This window comes from Vigna unguiculata, chromosome 5 (genome assembly GCF_004118075.2).
Source record: "Vigna unguiculata cultivar IT97K-499-35 chromosome 5, ASM411807v1, whole genome shotgun sequence".
Taxonomy (NCBI): domain Eukaryota; kingdom Viridiplantae; phylum Streptophyta; class Magnoliopsida; order Fabales; family Fabaceae; genus Vigna; species Vigna unguiculata.
In genome coordinates, this window is record NC_040283.1 from 43,085,509 (window position 1) to 43,105,526 (window position 20,018).

The 20,018-nt window shown below is 30.5% G+C and overlaps 1 protein-coding gene across 1 annotated transcript; it reads left to right on the forward strand.

The window, feature by feature from the left end:
* The first annotated feature begins 2,248 nt into the window (after window positions 1-2,248).
* Window positions 2,249-7,789, forward strand: LOC114184085 (fatty acyl-CoA reductase 3-like). The gene is made up of 10 exons (XM_028071325.1): window positions 2,249-2,425; window positions 2,516-2,619; window positions 3,328-3,530; window positions 3,609-3,709; window positions 3,835-4,027; window positions 5,803-5,964; window positions 6,342-6,423; window positions 6,519-6,785; window positions 7,014-7,141; window positions 7,315-7,789. Exons 1-10 carry the CDS (start codon window positions 2,257-2,259, stop codon window positions 7,466-7,468), a joined length of 1,563 nt encoding a protein of 520 aa, XP_027927126.1. The 5' UTR covers window positions 2,249-2,256; the 3' UTR covers window positions 7,469-7,789.
* The last annotated feature ends 12,229 nt before the right edge of the window (window positions 7,790-20,018 follow it).

Genomic DNA, 20,018 nt, shown 5'->3' on the forward strand with positions numbered 1-20,018 from the left:
AGTAATAAAATAATAAAAGAAATTAAATACTTAATACTAAATAAACTACTTATCTCGATCAAGAATTTGTTCATCTTAACTTGATTTTGACCTTACAAACTCCTTATAAGTGTATTTTAACAACATAATTGTAACTCGGTTTCCCTAATCTTAAAAGAACTAAACCTTTTAAAGAGATAAAATTTCTAATAAAATAAAAAATTCCCATAATTTTTTTATTTACGTTTTTTTTATGTATTTAAAATTTATCTATACTTAAAAAACTCAATTCTTACACTTATTATATTTTGTAAAGAACAAAAAAATAATCTAGAAAATTTGATATTAGAATCAAACAAACGATAAATAAACATACAAAATAAATGATAAATAAGTCCCATTTTAAGTTTATGTAATCATTGCTTTTGGTAAGTAGTAATCAATGTGAATGCAACAAGAAATACTCTGGTGTCTTGCCCCCAAGTTTTGAGATGCTTCAAAATAAACTTACCACACCTCCAACAAAAATATTGCTTTATCTATTCATCTTCCAAGAAATGACATTCTTAAAAGTAAGGATATATATATATATATATATATATATATATATATATATATATATATATATCAATTTTATAAATACGTGAATGTCTAAAATATAAATGCATAAAAGAAAAAGATATAGAAAAAAATTTACATTTAAAAAGAATAGAATTTTAGAAAGCGAGAGAAAATAACCACCGATAAAGCATCAAAATAGTATACAATATGAATAAAAAATTTAAAGCAACTTTTAGATTAAAATAAAAAAAATGGTATTCGCACAATGTTTACAATTAAAAATAATGTATTTTTCACATAAAAATAAGAGAGACTCAGATTTGTTAGGAAAGTATCCTTATTTTCTGGTGGAATAAAAAAAATATCCATTAAATGAAAGAAACCTACTTGATTGTATATAGTTTATTTATGATTTTCGCTAGATAGGAAAATTAGGTTTTATGATTAATGTATGAATTATAAGATGGTTTCTTTCTCACGTCCTCTTACGACAAGACATAATGTTTTGTGCAAAAACTATGAATTGCATTATTATTAACAAAAATAGACAAACAAATTAAATGATAAACCAAATTTTGCTTTATTTAGATATGTGTTGCCGTTTTCCCTCAGCAAGTATCTTGCGCCTCCTTCCTTCACTTTGGGATATTCTTCCACCACACTTACCCCATAACCATCCAAAAAAAATATATTAATCCTTTTAATTTTTTATTTTTATATAGTATTGTTTGTGTGTTAAATATTTTTTAAGGATCAAAAGAGGACTCATTAACGCGCATTGAGACCCTAAGTGTATTTTATTTTTGTTACGGTAAAGTTTTAATAAAGTTTAATACGACAAAAAAAACAATGTGGGGTGAGTTATTTTGAATCGAATCGTACGGTGACATTAATTTGTAAGGATGAAATGTTGAATTCATATATATGTATCTATGGTATTGGAGTTGGGCAGTTACTACACCAACTTTATAACTTTATGAGCTTAAGGCTGAGTCATTGTTTCTGAGTTCAAAATTTTGTAGGACACAACCACAGAGACAAACTTTTGTAGGACACAACCACAGAGATAGTTGAGCTGATTCATGATGTTCTTCATGTGCAACGACCAAATATCAACTCAGTTTGGTACTACAATTTATAGGCACATTTAAACATTACAAACAAATAACCTTTTCTCTCTATAACTAATTAATTAATTAATTAATGTCCATCTTACCAATTAATTCAATTGAGAGATATTTTTTTAGTTTAATTAGTCGAATGGTAACTATTTTCGTTCAAATGTGTCTCGCTTCTAAAAATGTATTAATCTAGTTTTAACTTTTGAAAAAGTGTCTTAATGAGGTTTTTTTCAGACAAAAATTACTAAAGCAGGTAACTTAATTCATAACTTTTACCACTAAATTTTGATATAAATATCAATTCTTAATTTTATAAGTCATTTTAAATATTAATACTGTTAATGGTGTTAATTTTTTTTGCTGAAAATGACCTAATTGAAGCATATTTTCAAAAGTTGGGACTCAATTGACATCTTTTTAAAAATAGATAACAAACTGATACATCTAAATAAAAGTGGGTATCCGACTAATTAAACCTTCTTGTTTTTTTTATAATTTTGAAATTGAAGTCTTGACTTCACTATCACCAACAGCTTACCCACAACCCATCTCATAAGCCATAATTGCTCCATGATTGTTTCTCTTCTTATATGAAATGAAATGCCTCGATTTACATTCACCTCACACACAATTCTTCTTCACAACCCACTTTCCTTTCTTTTTCTTTCTCAACACATTTTCTCCGATGGAGGTGGGAAGTGTTCTTGACTTTCTTCAAAACAAAACCATTTTAATCATTGGAGCAACAGGGTTTATTGCCAAAAGTATAATCTCTCTCTCTCTCTCTTTCACAGAGTTATGTGTGCACTTTTTTGCTATATTCGTGATGTCTTTGGTTTCTGCATGTTTTTCAGTTTTTCTGGAGAAGATATTGAGGGTTCAACCCAATGTAAAGAAGATTTTTCTTCTTTTGAGAGCCTCAGATGACAGTTCTGCTACTTATCGATTGCACAATGAGGTATATGAACAAATACTACACTTATCATTTCTTCTATCACCTTACATATCTTGTTATATTTATATCTCTCACTTTCTTTCGCATCACTATAATTAACTTCTTTGCATAAGATCATATTACTTATAATATAACATTGGTTATTTTTATATTATCATAAGCAAATCACACTTTCTCATGCAGAAGGGTGTGTTATAGATAATAAATGCACTAATATTATATTATTATTATCATCATCATCACGAAGGTGGTGATGATAATTAATTTTCAGCACTGTGCCGTTCTCTGCACTTTCCATCAATCACTTTCTCATTACATATATATGTTACAGTTTTTATATTGTTAAAGTATATCTTTTGATGAGAAACATGTGCATAAGGGTATGAATTGGACTGTGATTGGCCCTCATAAACACCAGTAATCAAATCAAACACAGTTGTTAACATGCTCTTTATTATGGTTCATTGTCTAAAAACTGCTATGATTCTTTTCTTCCTAACATTTCATGTGACTTTCTTCGATCTAAAAAATGCTTGCTGCGAGCATTTATGACATACTTAAGCATGAAATTGATACATGGATTGCTTTTAATATATCATTTTCAAGTTTGTCCCAATCATTAATGAGTGAGCATGTGGGTGAATTTATAAACTCTCATTTAATTAAACTTGTGGCTAATTAGAGCTTAATATATATACTTGTGACAATTAGATCATAGCGAAGGACTTGTTCATTGTGCTAAAGGAAAAACTGGGTGCAAATTTTAAGTCCTTCATCTCTGAAAAACTGACTCTGGTGCCTGGGGACATTACCTATGAGGATTTGGGTTTGAAAGATTCAATTCTGAGGGAAGACATCTGCAATCAGACGGATGTTATAGTCAATTTGGCTGCAACTACAAACTTTGATGAAAGGTACAAGATTAAGTTTGATAAACTTTTTTTAATTTTGGGTTAGATTAATTAATTTTCTTCCTTAAAAATTAAATGCAGGTATGACATAGCTTTGGGTATAAACAGCTTTGGGACGAAGCATGTCATGAACTTTGCTAAACAGTGCACTAAACTGAAAGTGCTTCTTCATGTATCAACAGGTTAGGATCAATTAGTGTCAGTTTCAATCCATCTGAATATATAAAAAGAGCATTATTCATTAATAAATAAATAAAAGAAAGCATTTATTGGTCTCACAAAGTGGTGTTACACCTCAATATTTCAGCCTATGTATGTGGTGAGAGAGGTGGCCTCATACTAGAGGACCCCTATCACTTTGGTGAAACACTAAATGGAGTGTCTGGCCTAGACATCGATGCAGAAAAGACCATTGTGTGTAAAAAATTGGATGAACTAAAAGAACAAGGAGCCACAGAACGTGATGTTAAAATAGCCATGAAGAATCTCGGTATTACCAGGTTTGTCTATAATTTTCAGAATCTGTATTCTGTGATTAACTATTAGCAGCATTTTTATCTCAGCAACTTTCACTTTAACACAAATGTTCATGGCATTGTATCCAACTTCCACTAAATGTTCTGCATAAACTAATAGAACATGATTAATCAGTTGTGTTTTTGTGTAACATAACTCATAAAAGTGTTTGGTAAAAAGAATAAAAACTTATAGAGTAAACCAGAGATATTAGTTAACCTTTCTCATTAATTCAGAATGGACACAAACAACAGTATATGGTCCAGACAAGTGATGTTCAAGTTCAACCACCTTTTCAAACTCATTTTAGCTTTAACAAGTGTCTCATTAGTTATGAACACAGTAGTGAGGGAAAAAAAGAAGATTAAGAACATATATTTTTTTACTGTTACATTAATAATGAAGGTGTGGCGAATCACACAATTCAATGCAGAAGTTATTACAGGCCACACACAAACATGTGACACACTCTGAGGATACAAAATGATCTGCTACCATTTTGCATATAAATTATAACTATGAAAAAAGTACGTGTTGCATAATGTTGAACCTTTATTTCCCGATTCATGTATAATGTGCAATGACTTTGGTAGATGGATAATATGAAACAATCTGCAAAAATATGTGTGTACAGTTAAAAGAATAGTTGTTATTATCATGCATATGAGACCCACAAAGGTGAATCATCATGATGGAGACTGTAGTAGATATTGACTCGAGCGTGCTTCTTATTCTACCTCAAAATTTATGTTTCCATAGGCTAATAAAGGAAAAGTACTACTATTAGCTAGGATACTATACATGTACAAAATTGTCTTGTTTGCTTTCAAAAGAAACCTATATCATTAGGTAGGAATTACTTGAATTGTTTTGGATAGAAAAAAAAAAATCTCTTAACAAATTCAAGTATTTAATCATGAATGATTAAGATTAAAAAAGGTTAAATTAATTTTTTATGTGGTCATACAAGTTTAATATAAATTATTTAAATGTAATTTTATGGTTCAAATCAAATCCTCTCAGTATTACACAAACACTCTCAATTGTCCTCTTCTATTAGTTATATATGTACATATTATTACATCATGTTTAAAGGGTTAAGTTGAAAAGTGTTAGTTGATGATAACCTATATAGTCTTTACCATCTTTTTAAAAGTGGTCTATTAATTGGTATTTACAAATATAAAGTTATAGTAACACCTCTTAAATAGTTTTTTGAGAATATTCTACATATATTTATATATTTTTTAATATTTACGATAATTTGTGTTAAAAAGACGATGAATAATTGAAATATGAATAACTAGTAATGTTTTTCTTAAATAATTAAAAGAAAATGAAAGCAAGAACAACAATAAAATTGAAAAGATTTCAATAAATATTAATATCATTTATTCTTTACAACATTTAAATTGAATTGATCAACTGTTGCATGCGTATTGACTGACTTGTACCAGAGGGCTATGATATCAAAGATCTTTCTAGAGAAAGGGAGGGACAATGACTCTACCAAAAGGTGGGTCCATGTCCCCTAAAACATTAATTAAAATTAAAAATAAGCATTATTATAATTATAATAAAATAATTATAATAATGATGATAAATTATGATTTATTTTTCTGACTTAATAGATATGTATAATTCTTCATGCATATTTTCTCTGAACATATTATTTGTTTAATGAGAAATTGTAATATATGATACTACAAAAGAAAAAAAAATTAACATAATTATTATGTTTGGTGTGTGTTATGATCAGAGCAAAGGTGTATGGATGGCCAAACACATACGTGTTCACAAAAGCAGTGGGAGAAATGCTTGTGGAGAAACTCAAAGGAAACCTATCTGTTGTTATTCTGCGACCTACCATTGTCACAAGCACAATGAAAGAACCTTTCCCTGGTTATGCCGAAGGTGTCAGGTAAATAAAAGTTTTTTACTTTTTCACCTTCCACATATTAAATATTCAATCTTTCTTTGAGGGTCACTTAAATTTTAGTAAACAACATTGTTCACATAATAATGTATCAATTAATGAAGATAAGTACCATGATTAACTACAGATTAGATAAAGGAGTTTATGGTGGTCCAATCACGTACACAGTTCTGATCTGTACCAATTACTGAAGCAACTACTTGCATTCAATTATGTATCACCAACTAATCAAGAAAAAAGTTTAAACAAGTAGTTAAAATAAACAGAACACTCATCGATAGCAAACAAACATCATGGATTTGGTTCGAAGAGAATGAATATGAGCTCAAAGTGAAAGATTTTTGCCTTTGTTTTTGCTACAGAACCATTGACAGTTTAGCTGTTACTTACGCGAAAGGAAAGCTAACATGTTTCCTTGGAGATATCAATGGAGTTGTGGATGTGGTGAGTTAGTTACTGCACAAAACAAAAATACAATGTTGTCTTGTTTCTCTGATGAATTCTGCTATAAAATAAAATACTGTGAATTTAATGTGTAGGTCCCAGCAGACATGGTGGTGAATGCTATGCTAGTGGCCATGGTGGCTCATGCAAAGCAGCCAAGTGATATCATATACCACGTGGGTTCCTCTGTTAGAAACCCTGTCACATATTTGAATCTCCAAGACTTTGGATTAAAATATTTCACTGCAAAACCATGGATAAACAAAGATGGCACACCAGTCAAAGTTGGCAGAGTCACTGTTCTGACCAGCATGGATAGTTTTCAGAGATATATGTTCCTTCGTTACCTCCTTCCACTAAAGGTTCTGGTTCTTCTCTGCTTTATCTACCCTCCTTAATCATCACCAACGTACTTAAATATCAAACTTTTCAGAATGATTAGTTCATTACATGGTATTATTATAAACTTCACATGTTGTTTTCAGCCAAAAGCTTCAGCTTTTGGCATGATTGGTGCATGACAATAGTCACTGCTACCACTTATGTTCAAAAATTCTTGACAAGACTTTGACAAATTTTCCATGAAATAGGGACTTGAGCTGGCCAACACTGCACTTTGTCAGTATTTCCGGGGAACATATCTTGAGCTGCATAGGAAGATCCAAGTTGTGATGCGGATGGTTGAACTTTACAGACCCTACATGTTCTTTAAAGGAGTGTAAGTGTTTGTAAACTACAACAAAAACTTTACGTGCTTCAGATTTCATTTCATGCACATTTTTTAGGTCTAGCAAGTGTGTTAGTCAAATATATATAGTAACACAACATGTTTAGTCATTGAGTTTATGAAGTATATATTATTAACTGAGGCTGAGAATGTTAATTATGCAGATTTGACGATATGAACACAGAGAAGTTGAGAATGGCAGCAAAAGAAAGTGGGACAGAGACAGATCTGTTTTACTTTGATACAAAAAACATTAATTGGGATGATTACTTTATGAAGACCCATCTTCCTGGCATTGTGAAGTACATTTTCAAGTGATGTTCCTGGTAATTGGTGAAAGTTGTAAACTTTATTATGTTTAGATAAGCTTCTCCATAAAACTTACAAAAATAATAAGATAAAATGAATTTGGGTTTTTCTGTAAACTGAATTTGATTTCGGTTTAATAGAAAGTTCATTAAATGTTACCTTTTTATTTTTGTTTTAAGTTTTTACGGAGAAGTTTATCCAAAAACATGTTTAAGTATAAAATTGTGCGAGAGGGACAGCATTATTGGTGCTATTTATTTCTGAAGATCAGTGTAATTGGTACTGGCTAAATGCTAATTAAGTTTGGAAAGTTTGATTAAGTGTAGTAAATATCATATATTTGCTCTCTTCTGCAATTAATTGTCTCCAATGGAGTTTGTGTTGTTTTGATCCCTTTACAACTTTCATGTTCACTAACATGTTAACATGGAAAAACAAAAATGCTAACCAAATGTCTGCTTCAAGACTGATTAAAAAATGTTATTCCCACCAAAATACTAATGTTCCTTCTTATAAGAGTTTTCAAAATGTGATTTGATTTGGATTTTGATTAAAAGTACGTTCGAGTCGAACGTATAAGTTTGATTTGATTCAGTTTAGATATAAAAGAAAAGAAATTCCAATGAAAATAAACATTTTTTAATGTTTGATTTGAATTATATTTGTTATTTTATTTATGATTTTTTATTAATATATATTGAATTATGTTTTTGTTTTAGGAGAATAATTTCATTATTTTTCCACTATAATTAAATATTTGGTATCTTTAATTTTGTGTAAAATATTAAATAATCTTTTATATAATATTTTTTTTAGTTAAATATATTTTTAATCCTTAAATTATAATGTGAAATTAGATTTGTTATTATTTTAAATGTTTATGTAATTTCATCTTAAACTTTAAAATAAATGAATGTATTCATTATTATGAGTATATATTAAAAATCTTTTAAACATAATAAACAGTATTTTAAGTGTCGATAATATTAATAAGTATATTTTTATATGTTAACGTGATAAAAATCGCGTAACAGAAAATTGTCTTCTAAGCAAAAGTATATCTGTAAACAAAAATAAAATATAAATAAGAACACAAAAAATTTAATGTGATTTAACATATTTCAAAGTCAACGCCGAATACTTAAAAAAAAATATTATTATTTATCTTAACATATAATTGAATTGTGATGAACTCTGAAAATAATTCTTTATTTTTATAGTTTTTTTTTCATATCATTAATGAAAGTTTGGTGAATAACGGATCTAACAGCATATGATAAAGTTTTTATTTTACGATTTTGAACAACAAAATATGGTCGACGTGATCAAATGTTATGGTTCATTTCCAAAATTGTTGGTGCAGAGATTGACCAAAGTACAGAAGATAATTTAGGAAAAGAAAAAGGTATTTTTCATGTTTTGCATTCCTTATTAGACAAATGAAGCATAAAGTGTGGTTGATTCACAAGCTTCCAAACTGTTACTGTTTGTGGAGATTGCATGAAATGATTAGGCCTCAACATTGCATGTGCCACAGTTTGGGTGTGTCTGTGGCATCCTCATGAATAATAAGACCCTACAGATAAACATAAATGTTCTGTTTCAACTGTGTTCTTAACAATCAAACCTAACCGATAACGAGGAGAAACAGAGCATATGCCTCAATCTCAGGCAATATTAATGATGTGATTTTATCTATCCAAATTAAATCATATTGAATATTATGATCATATTATTTTTGACATCTACAAAATAATAATATGGTTAAAACATTATTATTTTGAGTTATTTTGCGAGAATATTTGAGGGATGTCAAAAAAATATGTATCTGTGGGTATTCGCGGATAAAATCTGTAACGGATAGAAAATGGATATTGTAAATAGATACCCGCGGGTAACGGGTACGGATATTTTTAATACCCGCATGTTAACGGTACGGGTATGGGTATCATAGTATGTGTACTCGTGAATATCCATACTCGCTATACTCTAATTTAAATTAAAAACATAAAAAAATATGATTAAAATATTAATATATTGATTTTGAATGAGTTATTTTTTTTATTAATTAGTTTTAAGAATTTTTTTTTTTTTGTAAATTTTCATTCAACACTATTTAAATGGATTATTTGAACTTTGTTTAAAATTTATGAATGTTATTGTAAGACCCACCTTTATCTGCTCCTTATTGTAAGAGGGACTGTCCTAAACTAGTTGGGCCTAGGTCTGGCCCATAGGGTGTCCAAAGCCCCTAAGGCAGCCTAACTCCTCTCATTCTGCCACACTTTGCAAAGACAATGCTCTTACCCTCTTTCCCTTCTAACAGAAGCTCTGCTAGGGTTTGAGTGAGCTCCCCTATTTTTCCTCTCCTTTGAATGATTCACTCTAAGTAAGTTGAGCTCTCTATGTTCCCTTCTTTTCTTCAAGCTTTAGTTCCATGCTAGTCTCTGTCATAGCTCATTTTCATTCATCCCTCACTGTTTTCAGTTCCGTTGATTGCTTCTGCTTTATGTGCTAGTTCGCTAAGGATCTCATTCGCTTGAGTTAGCATTTTCCAGGTAAGGGAAGCTAGGGTTTATGTATTTAAAGTTATTTTGCCGATTTTTGGTCTGTTTGTATGGCTGTGATGCTTGAATGAGGATGTTTGTCGAATAAAAATGCATGGTGTGTGAGTATGTTTGATTGATGTGGCGCTACTCTTTTTCTACATTGCACACTTTTCGTAAAATGAAGATTCCTACTGCGTTAACCGTTGGATCGAGCTGAAATTTTAACAGCTTATTCTTAACACAAAGTTCTTGACTTTGATAGGTCGGATCTTTAATCGGATCTCTGTAGTGAGAGCAGTTTTTATCGCAAGGTCACTGTAGTTTGGTTGTTGACAGCACTGCACACTTTTCGTAAAATAAATGTTATTACTTCGTTAACCGTTTGATCGTGCTGATATTTTAACAGCTGATCCTTAACACATAGTTTTTGACTTTGACCGGTCCGATCTTGAATCGGAGCTTTGTAATGAGAGCAGTTTTTATCGCAAGATCACTATAGTTTAGTTGTTAACAACATTGACCTTGTTGCTTGTTTGGTTTACAACTTTCTTTATGGTTATTCAATTAAGTTGGTTCTTGTTTCATTTGGTTCTTGATTCAATCATATTTAATTTGAATATAAATACAAAAAATTTGTGAGCTTTACACAAGTTGCAGTTTTATTTCTAAAATCCCTAAATCGTTTGCATAATGTGATATTAAGTTGGATTGCTATGTTAAAGCATGAGATGAGTGAATATGCATGAGTAAGAGGGTGTATGAGTTGTGAATGATGAGCTTGGATAAATCTTGGCATGTGATTTCAATGAAATGGTTGGTATCAAAATGGCACGGTATTGGTATGAGGTGAAATTCTATATTCATGGATTGGGAATGATGAGTTGGAATGGATTCAACATCGAATATGAATGAGGATTTGGTTATAAAGGTTGGCATGAGAGTTATGTGCATGATAAATCTTTCTTTATTGATTGAGTATGTTTGGTCTGTGTCAGTGCGTAATTCCTTGGAATCTATAGGTGAGATTTCAGGGTCGTGCTTCAGTGGTCGAGACGTAATTTCATGGCCCCTGTTAGTGGGTGTCCATGGTGGTGCCCCATCTATATAGTCTGGTAAGGATTCAAGGTAAGGTTGCATCCTGACACTCTAAGGAGTCGGTTAGTCTCACTTAGAGCGGACTGACTCTTGTGGTGAGAGTAGTAGGAGGCCTGAAACTCATTAAGGGCTAACCTAGTGTGTGAGGGAATTGATTCATTGTAACACTTGTAACACATAGCTCGGGGGTGAGCAGAGGTATCCACCACAAGTGCAGACATCCGCTGAATCCGACCAGGTTATACGTATCCGGATGAGTCAAGTCAAGTATTAGTGTATTGATTTGAAAGTCATAACATGTTTGGGTGTTGTATGTATATTGGATTGTGAAAGTATACCTGATTGCATGATGAAAATCTTTTTGGCTCTAGCTTACCCTTTGCTTGTTTGATTGCTTGTATGTTGTTCTCCTACTTTTGCGATGATCATCAATTTATTGATGGGAGCAGATGCGAGAGGAAATCGTGGTCAACAGGGGAGAGATGAATCTATTGCATAGTCTTCCTGGGCTGGAATTCTTGTGCTGATGGGCTTTCTTTTAGGGTAATGGCCCATGTATTGTCTAGCCTTTGGGCTTTTTTTTTTGAAAACTTTGTCGTTATTCCTCTATGTTTTATTTTGGCATCATGGTGTGCCTTGATTACTGTAGTGATTGTACTCCAGGACTGCTTAACATATTATTCTACGTGACGTTTCCTTCTAATTTGGTTTATTAATTAAATGGGACGTTACAATTATGTATTGTATTTTATTTGAATTTAAGATTAAATATATTGTTAAATATTTATTTTTATTTTTTTGTAAATACCCGCGGGTATCCATGAATATCCATGAATATTAAAAAATTATGCGAGTACCATGAACAGATACCCGACAAATATAAATACGGATATGAAACAAATATTTATCCAGCCGGTAGAGTACGGAAGAGTTAGTGCACGTACCCTACCCACCCATTGAAATTATATTTTATTTAGTAGGTGTCTCAAAATACTATCATTATTATATTACTATGATATGATCTAAGTTCATTTGTTCACCTTTCCTTAAATATTATCATTTGTTGTAATGCAATCCTCTGTGAGAGTTTATTTGAATAAACTTTCCTGTAAAAACAAAAGTGAAGTAGGATAATTGTTTTACAAATTCGAATTATAGTACTCATAAATTAGCAATAAAATTTAAAAGTATACTGGAGAGAGTTTTTATAAATTAGTTTATACATAAATTACATTTAATATAAAAATTAGAAAGTTTTGATCCGATTACACATTGCCTGGTCAAATGGGCTCTACCAGAAAGAAAGGCCAGGCCCGTATTTTCAATACATAGGTTTATGGTTCGAATTAGGTAAAAACGGGTTCTATTTTAAATACATTTTGACTAATTTCTTAAATCTAATAAATACTATATTTTTATATATGAAAAGTTATCTAAAAGAAAACTTAGAATTAATTTTCTTCATATATCTCGATATCTAATACTATATACAATTCTAAACTAACAAATGGCAAGTTTCTCTATAAATTAATATATCTGACCCACTTCATTTCAAAATTTTCATTCTACAAAAGGAAAAAAAGCTAACGTGTCAATCAACTACGATTTTCAGCGTTTTAAAAAAAATTCTAAATGCATTTATTATCAGCATTCAAAACGTTTCTCTCTCTCTTTCTCTCTCTGTCTCTCTTTTCTTCTCCTCTCTTTCGCAGTCAAAACGTTTCTCTCTCTCTTTCTCTCTCTGTCTCTCTTTTCTTCTCCTCTCTTTCGCAGTCCACACTCTTCATCTTCTTCTCAACCTTCCTCTTTTCTCTGGTTTTCTCACCACATTCAACAACTCTTCATCTTCCTCTTTTCAGCTCTTCCTCTGGTTTTTACAGGTTTAAACGGAGAATTTTTTTTTTAAGTGTTCTTTAGCCAACAACTCATTTTCTGCGTATATTTTGTCAGATCTAACTTCTACATCACTTTTTTTACAGGTTTAAACGGAGAAATATTTTTTGTTTTAAGTTTTCTTAGCCCACAACTCATTTTCATCTTATATATTGTCAGATCTAACTTCTTCATCACTTTTTTTACAGGTTTATACGGAGAAATATAATTTGTTTTGAGTTTTCAGCCAACAACTCATTTTCGGCTTATATTTTGTCAGATGTAACTTCTTCATCCCTTTTTTTACAGGTTTAAACGGAGAAATATTTTTTTTTTGAGTTTTCTTAAGCGAACAACTCATTTTCTGCTTATATTTTGTCAGATCTAAGTTCTTCATCACTTTTTTTACAGGTTTAAACGGAGAAGTATTTTTGGTTTTCAGTTTTGTTAAGCGAACAACTAATTTTCTGCTTATATTTTGTCAGATTTAACTTCTTCATCCCTTTTTCTACAGGTTTAAACGGAGAAGTCGATTTTTTTTAGAGTTTTCTCAACCCAATCACTCATTTCTTCTTCTTTTTTGTGAGATCTATCTTTTATTACCCAGATTTCGTGGTTATTTCTACTTTTCTCCAGCGAACAACTCATTATTCTTTTATTTTGTCATACCTAACAATTGTATTGCATCATTGTATTTTCTAGGTTTGCTACATTTGTAATATGGTTCACTGCCGCAGATTTAACATCAGGTTTGAAATAAACTTTTGATCAAACTTTTTTTTCTGTTTATGTATATCTAACTGTTGCTTATCTGTATTTTTTCACTTTTCAGACCCTTCATCTTCTTTACTTTTCTACCTTCAAATCTCTTTTTCAGTTTTTTTTTCGTTCATGGTATTTTTTAATACAGCATTTAATCAGCACATCTCTTTATTGTTACCTTCAAAGCGATTTTTTTTACAGTTTTCTCAACCGAAACACTCATTTCTTCTTCTTTTTTGTGAGATCTAGGTTTTTCAATCGTTATTTTAGACTTCTAAACCCAGAAGTCGTATTCATCTATCTTTGTGGATTACCTTCATGCTTTTTTTATTACCCAGATTTCGTTGTTATTTCTACTTTTCTCCAGCGAACAACTCATTATTCTTTTATTTTGTCATAGCTAACATTTTTATTGTATCATTGTATTTTCTAGGTTTGCTACATTTCTAATATGGTTCACTGCCGCAGATTTAACATCAGGTTTGAAATAAAATTTTGATCTAACATGTAGGTATTCTTAAACTCTTTCATTTTTTTTCGTTATTGTTTTTTTTTAATAATTCATTCTATCACCAAATCTACAAATTTTAACCCAATATTCGTTTTCATTTGCACATTTTTCAAATCACCCTTGACCGCTTCAAATACTGCTTTTATAAATCTCCAAATTAACCTGTCAATCAGTATTCAAAAGCATTAAATTTCGCACTGCTCGAGATAATGATGAATAAACTGATCCATCACCTGCCACACGTTTTCATTTGCACATTTTTCAAATCACCCTTGACCGCTTCAAATACTACTTTTATAAATCTCCAAATCTACCTGTCAATCAGTATTCAAAAGCATTAAATTTCCCACTGCTCGAGATAATGATGAATAAACTGATCCATCACCTGCCACACGTTATAATTATTAAAGTTTATTATATTCCAATATTAAATATACACCATCCTCAAAAAAAGCAACATTACAAAATTACATTAAAAAATTGTACTTATACTTTTACGACGTTTCATAATTTTTATTTTTATTTCACGTTTAATTTTTGAATTGGTATTTATTAACCTCTACTTTTACCACTTAAGACTATTCACTTTGTACGGATACTTCCAACAGCTCTAACTTCTCCTATTTCTTTTATATATATTCCCTGTGTTTACCAATTCAAAGTCAGACATTTGATTTCTCTACTGTGAACCATTTTCTTCTCTTACAATTTTACTTCATCACCAACCTATTCTGCTTCAATGGAACCCATGCCCACACCACAATCCATACTTTCTTCAGATCTGGTTGGCGGATTCATTTCTATGTTTTTGATAGACCAGGTATATTTTTTTATTCAATGTTAAATAAATACTTTTATTTATTTATTCTTAACTTATTCATCTTTTAAGGACTATGGACACGTCGACCGAGTCTTCATCATACGCTATTGGAAGGACCTTGGTGCTAAATGGACTGTTGTGGATTACCAAAGTAATGTTCACCATGTTACTTACAACATGGATATTCACACTCCAATGATTACTCAAGGCTGAAACCAACTAAGATCTTTCTATGGAGATCAGTCAGACAAGTTGGTTGTGTTCAAATACGTGGGAAATTCATCTTTCGTAATCCACGTCTCTAAACGTTCTGCAAACACAGGAATCAAGACCAAGTTCCTCAACAATGTTGCCATACGTCGTCCTCTCTCTATGTCGAACTTAATCCATTTTACTGTTGAACTATCCACATACTACTGTCAAGCAAGCGACCTGGTTAGTTTTGAATTTTTAATATTATTTTAAATTTCCATTGCTTTATAATAATTAATATCTCTTGACATTCTTTTTTCAGTATTTGAAGAAAGAATTTGCTACTTATTTTCAAAACAGTGGACTTTCTTCTGTTGTTTTACATGGACCCTGGGGCAAGGTCGAGTGTAAATTGATAATAAGACGTAGGTCTGTTAAGATAGGATCTGGCTGGAAAGACTTTTGTGCTCTTCATCAACTCTCTGTACAGGATCACCCTGAATTATTTTTTGAAGTTGAAAGTCAAAGAACAAGCAGAGATATCAAAGTTCTTTATCCACTTTTTTGGTTTTAAAGTTGTAATTTTTGATTTTATTTAGTTTGAACTTTTTATATTGCACTCTTACTTTCTATTCAGTTATTATATATCTCAATATATAAGTTAAATTTTGTTCTCTTTTATTATATGTATTTTATTATTTTGTATTATTTTTGGTTCGTCTTCATTTTAGTAATTATAATTTATTCTTAATTTAATTTTTACTTAACAATAATGACCATAACACAAAATGAACTATCATTAATTATTATTATTAGAATCTTTTAAGTTATAAATGAATTATAATCTGTTTAACCATTTTTTAATATTAATTGAAATAGAAATTTGAAATGACTGTTTAGAAAGGTTTTTGTATTCCACCGCCTTCAAAAAGTGGTTTTAATTGTCTTCAAATCAACCTGTCAATCAGTTTTCAAATCCATTAAATATCGCATTGCTCGAGATAATGATTACTAAACTGTGGATCTCCTCTGCTACACGTTATATTTATTAAATAATAAATCAGAAGCCAACAAACGTTTCATTTTTTTAAATTTCTTTTCATTTCTCAAGATCAAATTAAATGCACTGACCAGATTACCGTAATCAACACTAAAACGCTTTGATTACCGCTTCATCTCTTCACATTCAAACGATTTTCAAGACGCTAATAATGACTGGTCTATGTAATCAACACTAAAACGCTTTGATTACCGCTACATCTCTTCACATTCAAACAATTTTCAAGACGCTAATAATGACTGCTCTATGTAATCAACACTAAAACTCTTTGATTACCGCTACATCTCTTCACCTTCAAACACTTCTGAAGACGAAAATCATGACTGGACTACGCAATCAGCTACATCTCTTCACATTCAAACACTTTTGAACACGAAAATCATGATTGCACTGCGCAATAAACACTAAAACTCTTTGATTATCGTTGCATCTCTTCACATTCAAACACTTTTCAAGACGAAAATCATGATTGCACTGCCCAATAAAAACTAAAACTCTTTGATTATCGTTGCATCTCTTCACATTCAAAGAACTCTTCTTTCAAGTATACTCATTTGTGTTCATCTGTTTAAATCAGATTTTCAGAAGTGCTTCTCCATTACACGGAATGTATGTATGCATAATTATTACACTTTTATTACCTAGGCTTCTGTTCATCATCTTTTTTCTTTATCATCTTCTCCGTTTCATCATCACCATTTTCTTTTCTATTGCACAAACATTTTTAAACTGCTCTATCCTCACCATCTTCTTTTCCATATCACAAACACATTTGATTAGTAAGACCTCTCTTCACAGTCAAAAACCGCACCTTCCTCTACAATTTACAACTTATCTTCTTTTTCTCATACTCATCTGGGCTAATCTTTCTGATACCAAAGCGCTTTCCATTACACAAAGGTATGCATGTTTAACTATTATTTTTATGAACGACAAGTTGTACATGATCGTCTTTTATGTTTCATCATCTTTTGTGTTTCAGCAACTTTGATGTTTCGTCATCTTCAATGTTTCATCATTTTCTCTGTTCCATCATCATCATCATTTTCTTTATTTGTCATATTCTCTTTTTGATCATCAACCACTTCTACAAATTTTTTTAACGTATTCATGTTAAACTTTTAACTTTTTTATGAACTACACTTCTCTTGACAGTCCACATCAAAAAATTTGTTTCGTGATTTTCTGTTTTTCATCATAACCATGTTAAAGTTTTACCTTTTTATGAACTACACTTCTCAGATGATGATGTTTTCTGTTTTTCAATGTTTTTTAAATATTTTATACCATCTTCTTAGATGACGACGAAACAGTGCATATTGGGTGATCAATCCATACTTGCAACTAAGTGGAAGGGTGGATTCTTCACTATGTTCATCGAAGAACAAGTTTTTTTTTAATTCATCACTTATAAATTATTCATCATTATTATTCTCTGTTGAATTTAAATAATATATTTTTCATGAACTCTTTTTTCTGAAGGATTTTGGTGACGTGAACCGAAAGTTTGTCATTACATTAGGCCGTGAATTGGGTCCAGTTTGGACAATTTCTGATAACAATGGTAATATGCACCATGTTACCTTCAACATGGATATTTATAATCCGAGGATTACTCATGGGTGGTGTGATATAAGAAAATTCTATGATATAAAACCACCCAGAGTATGTTACTTAAGGCATACTGGAAATTCTGTTTTTGAAATACACCTTTATGATCAGTGTTCAGAAACTACTTTGCAAAAATTTCAAAGTCATGTTCTATCAAATCTTCCACTCACAACGTCAAAATTAATTCACTTTGAGTTCCGCCTTTCTAAAAACAACTGGAAATCAAGCTCTCTGGTGATCTTTCTTACCTTTTTTTTGTAATCTGTTTACCATTAATTTTGTTTGTTTCTAATCTTCGTTTTAATTTATATATAATTTTGTTTTGTAATAATATTTTTTTGGTCTCCGCAGGATTTGAATTCAGACCTATGTAAGTATTTTCGCAATAGTAATTTCTCAGAAATTGTGCTTTATGGTCCAAAAGCACAAGTTCAATGCAAATTGTTAATTAGAGCAAGATCGGTGAAGATTGGCAGTGGATGGAAAAACTTTTGTGAACTACATGGACTACAGGAAGGAGATATAATACTTCTTGAGGTTGACGGTGAAGAACCAAGCAGCCATGTCAATGTGCTTCTTAATATATTTGACTATTATCATGGCCTCTGAAATCATCCCTGAACAATATTATTTTAACGTATTACTTTTTTTGTATGGCCAATGTAATATTTTGTAGCAATTATTATAGACTTTTTTTACATTACATATATATATATATATATATATATATATATATATATATATTTTGGTAAATACAACTGTTTAAATCTGCTATAATTTTAACTGCTACATATCTTCTTCCATATCTACAAATCTGATATAATCTCGAATATCTTTGCCATTTAATTCATGTCAGAACCCCAAATGTCATATCATTCTTTTTCAATTAAATTTTATATTTGACAACATATGACCATGGTTTATTTCAGATACATCTCATTTTTAAATATTATAACTAAAAAATAATATGATTTTCAAAAAGTAGATTGATATGATTTTTGCACTGCTCGAGAAATTTCTTAATTCTTTCCACATCTTTGTATTCCGTACCAATCTCTGATATTTATTACTTTATTAATTCTTTATACGAATTTAGTTTTTTTGAATATTTGTTATTTATATATTATTATTTTAATTTATCCAACCGTTTTGTCTTCTCCAGCAAGTTTCTAGCACTATTGTATATTGTGTATAACACTGTTTTGTTCTCTTTTTCTAAACTTTATTTAATTATTATTCATCCAAAGTACTGTTCTCTTTTCTCTGCCAAGTCTGGATTCATACAAACCATATTCCACGAAAGGTATGTCCTTCATTTGTTTTTGATAACAAATATAGTTCGACATGAAGCGTAGTAGTTCATATGTTCTTTTGTACAGTTGTACATTTTGTTCATTTGTTAACAAATCCTGAAAAAACATCTTCGCACATGGCTTTTTTCTTAAAATTATTTGTTTATGCAGCCATACTTTTTTGCAGATCTTCATTGTTTCCATATTAGTGATTCAATTAATGGTTCACTGCTCAATACATCACGCCAAGAGGTAATGTTTTCATTTCAAAGTAAGCTTTTAATGGTTCATCTTCATCAGAAAGCTTTTTTTCCTTTATTTTCCTTTTATATGAAACCTGTCAAAAAAACCATTGCAACACATTACTGGTTTCTGACATCAATAGCTGTTTTTCGCAGTTTTCACAAGAAAATGATAGTATGATTTCTGTAAACCTAGGTCAAAATTTTTTTTTCTATTAACATGTCATGTCTATTACTCCATGTTTGCAGATTACTTAATGCTTTTGTACCTCTTGGTTTCTTTAACCATTTCAAATTTTACAATCCAATCACGTATGAACCTTTACTTTTTCAAAATTTGCCAAATCCATGTTATCTTTTTCTTACTATCCTTGACCAAACAGATATATATTACTCTATAGCTGCTTTGAACCTTTTATTATTTTTTTTTAATTTCCTTACTAAAATATTTTATAATTCATTATTATCTTTTTTATGTGAGTTTAAATATTTAACCAATGTAGTACTTACTTTTTTACTTCCATTTGTTGAATATCTTTGTTTTGAGATCAAC